General features: G+C 32.8%; 2 protein-coding genes and 1 pseudogene across 3 annotated transcripts; 2 read left to right on the forward strand and 1 right to left on the reverse strand.

Annotated features, from left to right (window-relative positions):
* The first annotated feature begins 482 nt into the window (after positions 1-482).
* Positions 483-1,913, forward strand: LOC110819766 (3-ketoacyl-CoA synthase 7 pseudogene; annotated as a pseudogene).
* A 1,309-nt stretch (positions 1,914-3,222) lies between these two features.
* LOC110819722 (myosin heavy chain-like protein) lies at positions 3,223-5,113 on the forward strand. Its single transcript, XM_022049019.2, has 2 exons — positions 3,223-3,639; positions 4,055-5,113. The coding sequence occupies exons 1-2, from the start codon at positions 3,537-3,539 to the stop codon at positions 4,855-4,857; spliced, it is 906 nt and encodes a 301-aa protein (XP_021904711.2). The 5' UTR covers positions 3,223-3,536; the 3' UTR covers positions 4,858-5,113.
* A 441-nt stretch (positions 5,114-5,554) lies between these two features.
* On the reverse strand, positions 5,555-12,433 carry BRCA1 (breast cancer susceptibility1). 2 transcript variants are annotated; one of them, XM_088211335.1, is made up of 15 exons: positions 12,255-12,414; positions 11,919-11,990; positions 11,757-11,810; positions 11,552-11,622; positions 10,803-10,913; positions 9,952-10,430; positions 9,509-9,619; positions 8,395-9,438; positions 8,215-8,315; positions 7,169-7,355; positions 6,946-7,043; positions 6,742-6,847; positions 6,495-6,660; positions 6,212-6,330; positions 5,555-6,117 (listed from the first exon to the last, which is right to left on the reverse strand). In XM_088211335.1, the coding sequence occupies exons 4-15, from the start codon at positions 11,610-11,612 to the stop codon at positions 5,767-5,769; spliced, it is 2,934 nt and encodes a 977-aa protein (XP_088067461.1). In that variant the 5' UTR covers positions 11,613-11,622; positions 11,757-11,810; positions 11,919-11,990; positions 12,255-12,414; the 3' UTR covers positions 5,555-5,766. The 2 variants fall into 2 exon arrangements, with proteins under 2 accessions (XP_088067461.1, XP_088067460.1); XM_088211334.1 differs by lacking the exon at positions 11,919-11,990 and having other exon boundaries at positions 12,255-12,433.
* Positions 12,434-14,565: the final 2,132 nt, after the last annotated feature.

Here is a 14,565-nt window from a genome sequence, read left to right on the forward strand (position 1 = left end):
ATTATATCATCAAAATCATTTTAAATTTGGCATGTAATAAAAAATTATTATAAATTCTCAAAAATTTTATAATTTCTCATTTAGTTTTTGGTATTGAAATTACATTATTCTATCAATATATTATTACTAATTATTTGTATCTGAAATGTATTATTAGAGAGAAGTAAAGCTGAGTGATTAAAAGTGAAAGTTGCATAAGATGCAATTTATTATACTTATTATTATTATTATTATTATTATTATTATTTGCTTTAAGTTTATTTGTGGGTAATATGATGAATATTCATTTATAATATATACAACATTAGTCATGGCATTTTGCCATTTCCATTTACATTTCCTTTGCATGAGCTTTTATCCATCCGTTTGTTATGCTTAAATCAAGAAGCACAACATTCTTCCTTGTACATTCCTCAAAGGTCATTTCCCTCCCTATATATAAATGGAGTGAATTCAATTACGAAGACACTATATATGCAAATTTCGATTTTATAAAATGGAGAACATCTTAAATCAAGCAATTCTTACGGAAATATTTATATTAATTACAGATTTCAAGCTTCTAATCGTTATTACTCTTCTTGCAGTTATAGCATATTCTTTTACTAAATCTAGACCCATTTATCTCGTTGATTTTGTGTGTTACAGGGGATCAGATAGCAGTCGAGTTCCGATCTCTTCCTTCATAGAACATCTAGAAAGGTGGGGGCATTATAATAAAGAGACTCTTGAGTTTCAAACTAAAGTCATGGAAAGATCAGGTATTGGAAATAAGACATACTTGCCCCTTGGTTTTCACGTCATCCCTCCCAATCATACATTGAACTCTACGATGGAAGAATTTGAAATGGTTTTATTTGTAATAGTTCAGAATCTCTTTACAAAGCACAATATAAACCCAAAAGATATTGATATACTAATCACAAATTGTGGTCTTGTTTGTCCGGTTCCTTCTTTGTCTGCATTGGTCATAAATAAATTCAAATTTCGCAGCAACATAAAGAGTTATAACCTATCTGGAATGGGATGTAGTGCTAGTATACTATCCATGTCCCTAGCGAAAGAGCTTCTCAAACTCCAAAAGCACTCTTTAGCTTTAATCCTCAGCATGGAATCCGTAAGCTCTAGTGGCTACAAGGGAAAAATCAAATCAATGCTCCTTGCGAACTGCTTATTTAGAATGGGAGGTGCTGCTATTTTGTTATCAAATAGAAAACAAGACAAACAAATGGCTAAATATGAGCTACAACATCTCGTTAGGACTCATCTTGGTGCTAAGGATAGTTCCTACAAATGTGTGTTTCAAGAATCTGACTATGAAGGATATATAGGAATATCCCTCTCAAGGTCAATCCTCCATGTTGCAGGGGAAGCATTAACGACAAACTTGACAACATTAGCAACCCTTGTGTTGCCTTATTCAGAGCTTATTAAGTATGGCTTATTAGTTGTTTGGAAGAAAATTTGGCCAAGCACAAAAAAAAAAGGACCTTATGTACCAAATTTTAAAAAAGCCTTTGACCATTTTTGTATCCATGCAGGTGGAAAATCAGTGATAGATGGTATTAAAGAACATCTAAAGCTAAGAGATAGGGATATTGAGGCATCAAAGATGACATTACATAGATTTGGAAACACTTCTTCTTCATCTATTTGGTATTCACTTAGTTACCTGGAGGCAAAAAATAGAGTTAATAAAGGTGATAAGGTTTGGCAATTGGCATTTGGTAGTGGATTTAAGTGTAATAGCATTGTGTGGAAATGTGTAACTAAAAAATCGAAACTAGATAGTTATAATGTTTGGTATGATGATATTGATAAATATCCTATAAACGTGCCTGATGTAATAGATCATTAAAATGTAATTTGATATTTGGATCTATTCAATAAAATAATAAAGTTATAATGTTAAAAAAAAGAGTAAAATAGTTTGTTAGTATATTTCTATGTTTGATAGCTTACTTATAACTTTGCAATCATTTTTTGCGCTTGATTGATTGAGAGTTATGCGTTTTACTTTTTGATTGATGGCAAAAGTGAGAAAAAAAATAGTGTAGGGCATGTGTCAAGATAAGATTATTGTTTTGTATGTTGATCAAATTAAATTATAGCAAAATCAAATTAATGCACACACTAGTCTTGATATATATATATATATATATAAAATAAAAAATAGGAAGCATATACTAAGGAAGAGATATTTTGATTTCCTATGTTTTAGAGCTTCAAGGAAAGACCAATTAAGTTTTTATCATTCATAAAAAAGGGAAAGATATATTGTTGACCTATATTGATTTTGATATTCTATGAAAATGGTTTGATTTTAATATATTTGTAGTTATTTTTTTTATGTTAATCTTATTTTCTATTATAAATTATGATTTCTACTTATTTAATATATTTATATGTTAAATATCTAGATATAGTTATTATAGGAACAACATACGGCTTATGTTTATAAATATAAATTATAGAGTTAAATAACTTATTCCATATGTACATACAACTGTGTGTGTGTATATATATATATATATATATATATATATATATATCAATTTACAAAGTGATAAATTCAAAATGGTACCCCAAAATTTATAAATATTGGTCTGAACCGCTTCAAAAGCCACACAAAATCAAGATGCTTAAGAATTTAGTACTTTGTAACAAACACCTTAAAATTTTTATTAGAAAATAAAAACCCTAAACAGCTCTCATAGAAAATCCTAAGATGGCTTTATTTTAAATCCAAACCAAGATACATACTTTGACACTTTATAACCATTGGATTGGATAGAAATAAGTTCTTACCATCAATTAAACGGTGGGGATTTAATTTAATTAAGCAGCAATATAACAAGTTGAAGATAGCATTGTTTAACCCTTTAAAGGTACGTGTACATATATATATATATATATATATATATATATATGATATATGCATACTGTTGACGCTTTATAACTATTGGATTGGATAGAAATAGGCTTTCTGATAAACATCTGTATAATAAGTTGAAGATAGCATTGTTTAATCCTATAAGGGTACGTGTTTGTACATAAATATACATGTATATGTGTGGGTGTGTATATATGATATATGCATACCGTTGTAAGAAAGTCAAAACAGATGAATCAACGGTGAAGGAAAAAGTCAGACAATCACCAACAATTACGGGTGATTAACAACCAGAACCAACCATTACAAAAACAAATTGATAACATAAAATATAATTCCCACAGGAAAACCATTTAACACCAAACCCAGAAAAGGGAGAGGAGAAGGAGAGAGTGCAGAAAAGCAGTCTCTCTTTTTTGGATCTCTCAAATACATTACTACTAATATATATATATATACACACACACACATATATCTACTACAATTACGTATAGTATAGTTATATATATATATATATATGCGTGTGTGTGTGTGTGTACCTATTAATTATCTAGCTTGATTATCTTCTTCATCGTTTGCCATAGAATTCATTCTTGTATATTTGATGGTCAGATTTTTTTTCGGGTGGTTCCATTAAAACATCATGAATCGACTTCGAGCATTTTCAACTCCTGAATTGCCTTCAACAAGCGGCAATAATACCACTTACAGGGAACACAAACCTGTTGAAGATGCCAGTTTGGAAGGTACAAATATATTTACATGTATCTATATATATATATATGTTACATGTATATATATTCCCTACTTTTTGTTTTTTCCTTTTGGTTCTTGCATTTCAACATGAACAAAATATTGAAATGGTTGATATCTATCTAATATATAAAACATAAACAGTGTTTGATTATCCAGTGGGTGTGCTGATTATCTAAGTTGTGATTCTGGGTCTGATCTAATTCATCAGTACCAACATAAATGAATAAAATGTATTTGATTCAACCAAATGAGAGGAAAATTGGAAAAAGGGTAATATAACTAACCAGGAAAATTAATTTACTCTTTGCTTTTGGATATATTGAATTGAGGTGGAGTGACTTTTGTTTTTGAATTCTTTTTTGATACGAATCATGGAGTACTAAATTAAGTTTAATTTTGGGACAGGTATTGCAACAAATGTAAAAGTACTATTGAAATTGATCTATGATCATAATGAGGCAAGCACAAAAGATCAAGATACCTGGAAAATGCAAAGGGTTGCCAGCATGATGACAATTTTGGATGATGTGAAAGCCCGGATTCAAAAATCTCAATCTTCTAGCAAGAGAGAGCTCAGGAGGTGCAACACAGATCTTAAACCAAATCGTCCCGGAAGAGATAAAAAGGCGGGAGAATCATCATCAATCCCAGATGATAAAGATACCTTAAGGAAAGCACTCAGTACAAGTTTTGCAGCGAGAAAAGCCCTGGAAATGATGTGCTCAAGCTTAGGAAAGGAGAAGGAAATCATAGCTTCAGAACTTGCCAGAAAGGTTCAGCAACTGAATGGAATGGAGGAACTTCTTGCTGATCTTAAGGCACAAAATGAGATCTTGTTGGCTAAAGTACAAGCTTGTGCTTCCGAGCACAAGGAAAGGAGGTCCGCAGGAGAGACTCAAGGAAATGCTGCCTTGCAAGAGCGAAACAAGGAACTTTCAGAACAACTTCTCAAATCCCTTGATGGCTATAGATCCCTCAAGAGGAAATACAGAGATGTTCAAGAAGAAAATAATGGCCTTCACAATACAATAGCAGAAATTGAGGGGCAAGTGAAAGTCCAACTCGAAAGTATATGGGAACTGAAAGCCAGGATGAACGAACAGACAGTGAATCATGAAGAGGAGATTTCAGCAATAGAGCATGCATTGGAGGACCTCACTTTCAAGACCTCTCAGCACCGCGAGAAGAAGGATTGTTCAAGACCATAGTCTGATATTATCAATGCCACTCAACCTTGTGTTCCTGCAATCACGAGTCACTCAGAACAGAGGAGAATCAGTATGGAATTGTTTAACTAGAGGGAAGCAGTTGTAGTATGAAAACTAGAAGCGATTAATCCAATTGACTAGTTAAGTTTCTTACCGCTGAAGTCCACTGTCTCCAAATTCCGAATACTTGTATACTTCTAAGTTTTGTTTACATTTCAATCTCTTCTGAAATGCAAGGATTCAAGTCCTCTAGCCACTCCAACATACATTTTGTTTTTTACCTGTCCTAAGCATGAAATTTATCTTTCAACATAGAATTGAGTAGCAGGAAACATAAAACCCAGCTTCTCTGTTACATTTTGAATCTTATAGTTGAACGAAATGCAATTATTAAAAGTTGGGTCATATATCTCTCCCTTACTTATAACTAATGCTTAACAATACCTGTGATCACCATCTCTCAAGCCAACCTTCCAATGGTCTCTAGAAAATTAAACAGTTATTTTCGTACCTATCTTCTTGGATCACAAAGTCCATACAACATCTGCATTGTCAACATTAGAACCTAAATTGCTGCCTTTCTAGGCCTATTTCACAAGTCATACCTACGAGTATCCTGTCATTTACAGCGACATGTTACAAATGTTTGGAGCTGAAGATGACTATCCACAACCTTTCAAACAAAACAAGTAGACAATTATTGGTTTAATTCAACCACAACTTGCTTCACTCTTTATCATTATATATCAAAGTCGAGGTACAGAGGAATATGAAAGTTCATTTTTCCCAAACTAGTTTGAAGTTGATTCAGACCATCTTCATGCACGGTCAGCCCACTATTGCTAGACATCATAAATATATTTATAGAACTCAAATTGAGGAAACGCAGGGTGGATAACCGTCACATCATTATGCAGGAAGATTTTGCATTTTGCATGCAGCAATTGAATTCAGTACCCATGAATTGCTCACAGCTTTGGCTTGAATTGAGCTCGCAAGTGCATATGCATCTGATTCCCTACGGCTCAAAATTAAATTCTGCTTTCCAGGATCATGCTTATCAGGCAGTTCAAGGCTGTAAACTATCAAGGTTGAATATCTATATGATTCGGATAACAAGGGTTCCTGATCGCCTGAAATGGGCTTTCTATGCAGGACTGTACCTCCAGCAGCAGCAACAAGATCTTGTAGATATCCCTTGTAGGAAGGCACAAAATCTCCCATGAAAAAAAACTTGAGCCCGTCAAAAGGCTTCGGTCCCTGGGATAACAAATGATCCATGAAAGTTTTAAGTCCATATACACATGCAGATACTACTTTCTTGGTCGCAAATGATAATTAAAAAAAAGAGAACCTTATTAAGGAGTCTCAGTCTTCCACATCGTGGACCATCCCTGATTCCATGAACATCAACAGTAATCTCATATTGCTCCTCATCAACATGTTTCACGGCTTTCATGCAAGCCTTAACCCCTGTAGACAACCACAAAGAAAGAAGAAAAACATTGAACACCGGCATATCCCTAATTCATGACCGTGAAAAGATCATGATAAACATTCTAAAAGACAAATCTGCATTACATTTTATTCACACTAAATTCAATCAAATAAGCTTCAAAAGAAAGAGTGATACTAACATTCAATGTTCAGTATCCATTTCCCCTCCAAGATACCCATCAATACTTTGAGAGTTCTTCTGCATGCCCCGTTCTCATCCGTGGAAGCAATCACATGAGTGACACTTGATTCCCATTTTTTCAGAACTGTAACTCCAAATAATTTCTCAAATTCTGAAATCACTTCCTGCAGTTCAAGCAATTATAAACAGAACTGACACTATGATAAGAGTTGAACAAAGGAAAATTGCAAATAGAGTTTCTTTACCTTCTCTTCTGCTGTAAGAACTGAACAACAGAGAACCAAAGTTTTCTTCTGGTGGGTAATAATTCCATGCATTATAGCTAGTTGATGGGATTGAGAACTTAATTGTCTGTAAAGGAAAGAACAAAGAAGCAAATTTGATGGGAACAATACCATTGATTCAGCATGTTGAGCGCGAGCATTACATCAATGAAAGAACCAGGATACCTTTTTGAAGTGCATCTTTTTCTCTTTTCTTCTGGTTTGCTGCTTTCATTAGGCAACTTAGAAGAGGCATGAACAGGGCATAACATGACAAAGTTATCCTGTGGCAAGAGATTGCTTTTCAGAAAAGAAAATAAACGGAAAAGGCAAATGAATTTGTTAGGTGAAATTGCTTTTCAGAAGGCACAGAAACTAGTAAATCTATTTCAATCTATGCAATACTTACAGCATCCCATTGGCATTCAGGAGTCAACTTTGCACAAGGAAAATGAAAGCTCTTCCGACAACTCCTTTCATAGCACCCTAGAGCTGCACCTTTCAGTCCGCAACAGCAGCATTTAATTCTTCGACTTCTAGATAACTCAGCTTCCAGGTTAATTGCAGTATCATTTTCAAAGTAAACATTAGGAGCCCTGCAAACACAATTTTGGTTCAGGATTTTATATTAAAAGATATTAGTTATTCCCATCAAGCACTGGAGCAGAAATCAGAACCTTAACTTGTTCAAAAACTTGACTCATGTCTGTTGAAGATTTGAATTTATGTAAGATATCCATTATAAGGAATCACAGTTTTGCAACAATAGCACCAAACTTTTAATATCTAGTGTATTATGTATTTATGCACTGACATGTAGAAAAGCAGATTTATCAGCGATCACATTAGTCAGAAAGCAACTATAATCGTTGAAAGAGAAGTCCATTTTTCTAAACACATCTACGACAAAATCAATTAAAAATGTGTTACAGGAGTTGCAATGTGTTTAAGCTTTTCATCTTAACTCGTTTCCAAGCAGTAGATTATAGTCTACAACACATCTTGTGTCAATGAACAAGTAGAAATGCTCAAGACAGTCAAGAAAGATCCCTGCTTACAATAGAACTCAATAAACAAAGGTAATCAATGCCTTACTGCTTATAGAGAAATTGAATTTAACAGATGGTAAGGGAACAAATGTTCAATGTGTGATGAACAAATTTACATTCCCTTTTCCGTAGACAAATATACACATAGATGTATCTGTCCACAAAAAAATAAGCAAACATCCTAACTAACTGAATGTTTGCATATGACAATGCAACAACTTTTAAAAATTAATGGACCAACATCAAAATAAAAAACAAGTTGCTGAATCAAAAATGAAGAAAATTGAAAACTAAGACAAGCAATAAATCTTTTGTTGTTTAACTAAGATTTATGTCGAACAAATCCTGACAAAGGATAATTATATTCTACTTCTTTTCCTTTAATGCTATGGGAAGATTCCATTACCATTCAGTGCAGTTTTTGTGTGAATGTATAATCTTGGATCCTCCTTCATAATCTGCAGAGACAGGCCTGCCATTGTAGTAGTGAAACATCTCTCCTGAAACCTGTGATGTTTAATTGCCAATTAAAATACATGTTTATCACAATGAAATATTTGGCATAAAACGGGAGGCACTCTCTAACCTCCGAGTCTTCTGAAGAAAGGCAAAAGGCACATTGAATTTTATTGGCTAGGATTGCACATTTGCGCAAAGCCACCTCATTTGTCAGAGGAAGGTTTTTTACTATTGACGAGCCATTCAGAACTTGAGGAGCAGAACTACATGAAACTTTGTCAAGCAACTGAATTTCCTTCAACAAAATGTTCTTATGACCGTGACATTCATTAACCAAGCCAACTCTTGATACATCATCGAATGAAACTTTCATCTTTTTCTTAGATCTCAGTTCTTTATTGCATTTTGAAGTAAAAGTAGAGTCAAATTCCCTGGCTTGATTGCTATGTTTTTCCTTCAAATCATAGATGTTCTTGCCATCAGTTGATGGATCAGATGAAAAGATTTTCTGAGGGAGCGATCTTTTGTTTGTCTGTTTTCGAAATTCTGAATCTTCTCCAGTGATGTTAGTTTTAACAGAACGCACTTTTCGTTCCTTTGACCTCTGGGAACAAGCATCTCCATGCAGCATATCATTCTTACTGCTTTCTCCACTATTTTTCATGTTAGTATCTTCAACTGCATCTGGTTCCTTAAACATTGTAGTATTTAACTGATTGACCATATCTATTTCACCCTTGTCTAGCAATTCAGCTCTGTGAGAAGCAAAAGGAGCCTTCCGAGGTGAATCAGACTCATAGATATTGTTACCAGCCTTTTCATTCCCCGTTATCTCCAAATTTACAGGATTAACACTTCCTTCAGCTCCTTTTGAAATAAAATTTTCAGGTTTCTTTTTGGGATCAACAAGACTGCTAGAAGCTTGACCTTTACTTTTTTTAGCAGACTTCCTTTTGATATTTTTCCTCGCCTTTATAGATCTACTGCTGAAGTTACCACTCTTCATTTGACTACTGGTAATTTTAGCCTGAATAGATAATATATTTACTCCCCTATCAGAAGCTCCAAGTTCCTGTGTAAGATTAATACTTTCTAGATCTTCCATATGTGGTCCTTCATTCATTGCACCTTCTGATTTGCTGTCCTCAAGAACTTCATTGGTATCAGGAACCTGCATTGCACTAGAACTTCAGGGAAAGCAACTGAAACAAGTACATGAAAACTCGGTAGAAAATTATTACCTTAATCTTTACAAGACTTGAAATAAGCTCGGGGGAACAGGCTCTTTGTGTCCACTCAAACATCTCACTATCAAAAAGATCCATAGTGTTGGATTTGCCATGTACTTTCACCTACAAAAGATTTGCCAAAACATAAGAAAAAGTCAAAACAAAAAAAAAAGTCTTGTTAATGTAACTCCATATTAGCTGAGACCAAACAACTGGCTAAAGCTGGTGGAGAAATGCCAGACGAACTTTGGCATGCAGGCATGGTATTGGAAATAGAGTTTGGTTTTGGAATTAGAGCAGAACATTTTGGCTTGATCAACACGAAATCAGAATAAACTTTGCACAATGATTAATGTAAAAATCAAGACCCAACTCAATCATAAATATTAAGTCAACTAGATAATGAATTTACATTTCCAGATATTCCCGGAATTGGTCAAAGATAATTGACTCACTTTTAGAGGGCTTTCATCCTCACTATCCTTCAGATCACTGAAGGAAGGAATATTTGCCGGTGTTATATCCGAAAGTTGATCCTCATTAAGAGGCTGACTCAACTTTCCCTCATCTTCTTCATCTCTCAGCCAGAAGAAAGGGGAAAGCACCAGCTCTCCACTTCCATTTGGAGCAAGATTCTCTTTCAATACTGTTGAACTGTTCTTAAATTCCTTATTACTGTTCTTAACCAATTGTTCATCATACTCTGCAAGTCTTGTTGAGGTTCCTGAATGAGGGTTCCTTGGAACTTGAACTCTTTTCTTGGTTGGAAATGATGGTTTCACTATAAGAGGAGTAATATATTCAAGATTAGGTTCATCTTTTCTTCTCAACCGTTTTCTATTCAATGTCCCTTGATTCTCCATAGTATCTTGACATGTGCCACCAATTATTTTTCCAGGTTGATCAAGATCACCTTCAACAGAATTTTCTTCATCTGCAACATATGAAAAAGTAAATGACCAAACTATTGAATTACATTATAATTCCCATTGAACTAAAAAGAACATAGGACGCAAATACCACAGCACAATGGAAAGTATTGAATTCTTTGGGGAAAATCACTTAAGAAGAAGAAAAGGCTTAGATCAGCTCCAATTTGAAAGAGGATATCATAAAGAACTTATTCTGAGGACTGAAGTCCCCACAAACGAAAAATAATAATAATTGAAGCAACTGTGCATTCATTCTTTATGGACATTTTGCACATCCACGAGGTTCTAGTCCTTTTCATTTTGTTGGCTGCCAAAGAAATACCATACTCATTTTGCTAGGCCTGCTATTATAAGTGAATGTGCTGGTACATTACTTGGTTTATTTGTAGCTGCAGTTTGAGTGAGAAATATATTTACTCCTGAAGCAGCTTCCATGCTTTTGTAAATGCTCACCAAGCTGTCCATGTGAGGAGCAGCACGAACCTCTGCAAAGATTGTTTACCAGAAGTCAATGGCATAGAAGATAGAATGGAGCTTGAAAGAGGTGGAAACGCAAAAACTAAGTTGCTCATTTCCAAATAACTTATCGAATTTAGTAAGCAACATTTAGTATATTAGACACAATTGCTTGCAAATCAATTTACTATCAACCCAAAAAAAGATATGCAAGTGAATGCAAGAACACAATCTACAATCCTAATCACAGAACCTCAACATAGAAGCAAACTGAAGAAGTTATACAAGGAGAAGAGGAGGATTGCTGGCTATGTCTTATCTACCAGAGCTTGAAAACAGTGATCTCCTATCATGGTGCATATTATTATAGAAAACATCAGTACAGAAAACTGTCATCTCACCTGAATAGGCCAAATCCATAAATTCTTGGAATAAAAGTCTAGTATTAATACATCTTAGAGACAAACATTGAAGGCCAAATTTTACACTTAAGTCAAGAATATCAGATAGTCATTACCAAAAACGTTAAGTGTCAGCTACTCAAGTAAATATGACTTTCTCAAGTTTGACAAAAACAATTTTAGCACATTTTAAAGCACTAATCAATTTAGGTCACAGTTACAATATGACAATTAGGGCATACTTTGAGAGCAAAGCATGGAATTACCTCTTCGATGATATGGGACTTTACAAACCGGACAATTAGAACCAAGTTTCATGGATTTCATGATGCACGCACTGAAGACAAGTAGAAGGTTATAGCATCAGGATTGTTACCCCAATTATTTTAAAATGAGAATGAAAAAAGAAAATTCCAGCAATTGTTTAAAAATTAGAACCAAGCATTAAAAGCAAAGCATGAGAAAGCTTACTTGCAGAATACGTGATTGCATGTAAGTGAAACAGCAGAATCTAACAGACTCAAGCTGCAAACGAAGGACAAAAGTACAACAAAAAAAAGATCATTAAGATCCAGTAAGAAAAAGACTAAAGTCCAGTAAAAGCTGAATAAAGATAATCACTCCAGAACGTACTTATTCTCATTATAGGACTAATTTAAGATGAGAAATTGAGAAATTATAGTTCCTTATTCTACATTGAACATGCTGCAAACAAAACACGTTTACTGATTAAATTATACATATATATATATATATATAAACATGCTGCAAAATTTTCCGAAAGAAATAAAACCGGGAGAGAACAAATCAAGGAAAATCTGGGGAAAAAAAGACACATAGATAAACACAAATTTCGATTTTCGTTTTTTTTTTTCCTTTTCGCATGTGATTTTCATTTTACTAGCAACATCGATTCCTTACAGATAGAGATAAATAGCAGAGAGATGAAGAAATGTAAGATTAATTTACCAAATCGGACACTTGAGTTCTCTTCCCATTTTCTCAAGATGATCGGGATCTCCCATATCCGTTCTCAGTCAGCGTGCCTTTGATCAAGAGAATAGTAGGGGTGAAGAAGAGTTTTAACGAAGAAAAAGGAAGAAGAAGAAGAAGCAGAAGAGGAGATTATTAGAACGATTTAGGGCAGAGAAAGAAAAGATTGAGAAACTGGCGCGAGATTTGAATTCTGAAACGTTTTCAACTTTAGATTTTTACCCGCCAAATCTAAGGAAGATGAGGAGCCTCAGGCTTTTTTTTTTTTTTTTTTTTGAGTATTAAATTCAATTTTTTAAAAAAATGTTTTATTTATAATTTCATAATTACTTTAGTCAATATATAAAATAATTTAAATATATAATTTTTTGTATTTAAAAACTATAAGTTTAAAATAAAAATTTTAAAAATAAGTGTTGAAGATTTACTTTTTTTTTCCTCTAATATATGTTATTGTTGTTTATATATATTAAATAAAAAATTATTATTTTTGTTCAATTTTGTATAATTCATTTTCTAATTTTTATAACTTTCAAAATTCTATTAAAAAATGTAAAACATGAAGAATTTCTGTCATTTTATGTCAAAAATTTTGTAGATATACATAAAAAATTAAAATAATTTTATAAAATTTACCAAAATTATACTAAAAAACTTTAAAATATAATTATAAATTGGTAAGTAATACATTAGAGTAAAATTTATTTACAAATATATACTTTTTAATTTAATAATGATAAAAATCCTCTCTAAAATAATTAAAAAAATGAGTTTTACATGTGATTAAAATAATATTTATATATTTTAAATCCATTAAAGTAAATAAAATTTTAAATGCATTATTCTAATTTCACAAGAAATTCATATATAACCAAAGTTTTATCATTATAATATGACATAAAGTTGTATAGTCTCACCTAAGTTATTTTAGGAATAGCAAACAAACATTTCATAAATCGTGCGTCATCCTACTAAGTCATAGGTATCTATATCATTTATTCTCTTTCTCATTTTTGGTTGTGAGGTACTATACATATATATATATATAAATGAGAACTTGATTCACAAGGTGCAAGAGATCTTTTTTCCCCCCAAACATGGGCCAAATTTGGCTTCATCTTCAACCATAATCTAAAAAATCTATTTTCTTTTTTGTTCAATACAAAGAAGAGAGAATGGGAGGGAGAGAGAATGGAGAAAGAAAATAAAAACAAAGGTGAGACAAAAATTGGATTCGCGGGTTGCAAAAGATATGTGTTGATTTTCCAAAGAATGACAAGATTAGTTCAATCATAATCCAAATATTTGTTTTTGTTGTTGAAGAGAAAGAAGAGATAGTGGTGAGAGATGAAATATGAGAGAGGGAGAGAATGTGAGAGAGAAAGAAAGGGAGAGAGGAAATAAGAAAGAAAGAGAAACAGGGAATGAGAGAAAGAGAGAGAGAATAAGAGAGAATGTGAGAGAGAGAGGGGGAATATGAAAGTGAAAAAGAGAGAGAGATAGAGAGAGAGAGAGAGAGAGATTGTTGTTGAAGACAAATAAGTAGAAGTTAAATGCTATTCTTTCCCCCAAATATAGCAAGTAAAAGCAACTCTTTCTGTTTTATTTTTAATCATTATTAGTTTCTTGAAACAACTTGAAAAGTTTTAGAAATAATTTATAAGGACAAAATTTTAAGACAAAAATGTAATATTGACTATATTTCAATGACTAAATTATATTATTTATCGTACCTAAAATAATTATATATGATAGGTATAATGACTCGGAACTTGAAAAAAAATAAAATTATAAATTGAATACAGAAGTGAAATAATAGAGTTAGAGTTTACATTCCTCACACAATAGTTTTAAATACCCAATAGTGATACGAGAATGTCTATTTTAAAAGAATAAACGAAAATTAAAGAAATAAACAAAAAGTAAACAACTGAGCATCTTAGGACGATATTCACTAGCTTTTGAAGGAATCCAAGTGGTGAACTATTTACAACCCTCTTATTAATCGGGATCTGATTATTGGTCATCTTGATCTGAAATAGTTAATGAATGGGTGAGCTACATTAGCCCAATAAAAATATCACATTACTCATTAATACATAAAATTAAGGTTGGCAAAAATCATAAAAACAACAAATTGAGCTCTTAATTTAAGTAAATTCATTTATTATAAGTAAAATTATTTATTGCATACTTACCGTTGCGATATTTTTAAAACCGATCTTTAGAGATAATAATTCAAATAGCTCCAATCTCATTTTCAAGTAAGCAAGAATAACAAACTTCC

This window comes from Carica papaya, chromosome 9, assembly GCF_054855325.1.
Source record: "Carica papaya isolate Zhongbai chromosome 9, ASM5485532v1, whole genome shotgun sequence".
Lineage (NCBI taxonomy): Eukaryota > Viridiplantae > Streptophyta > Magnoliopsida > Brassicales > Caricaceae > Carica > Carica papaya.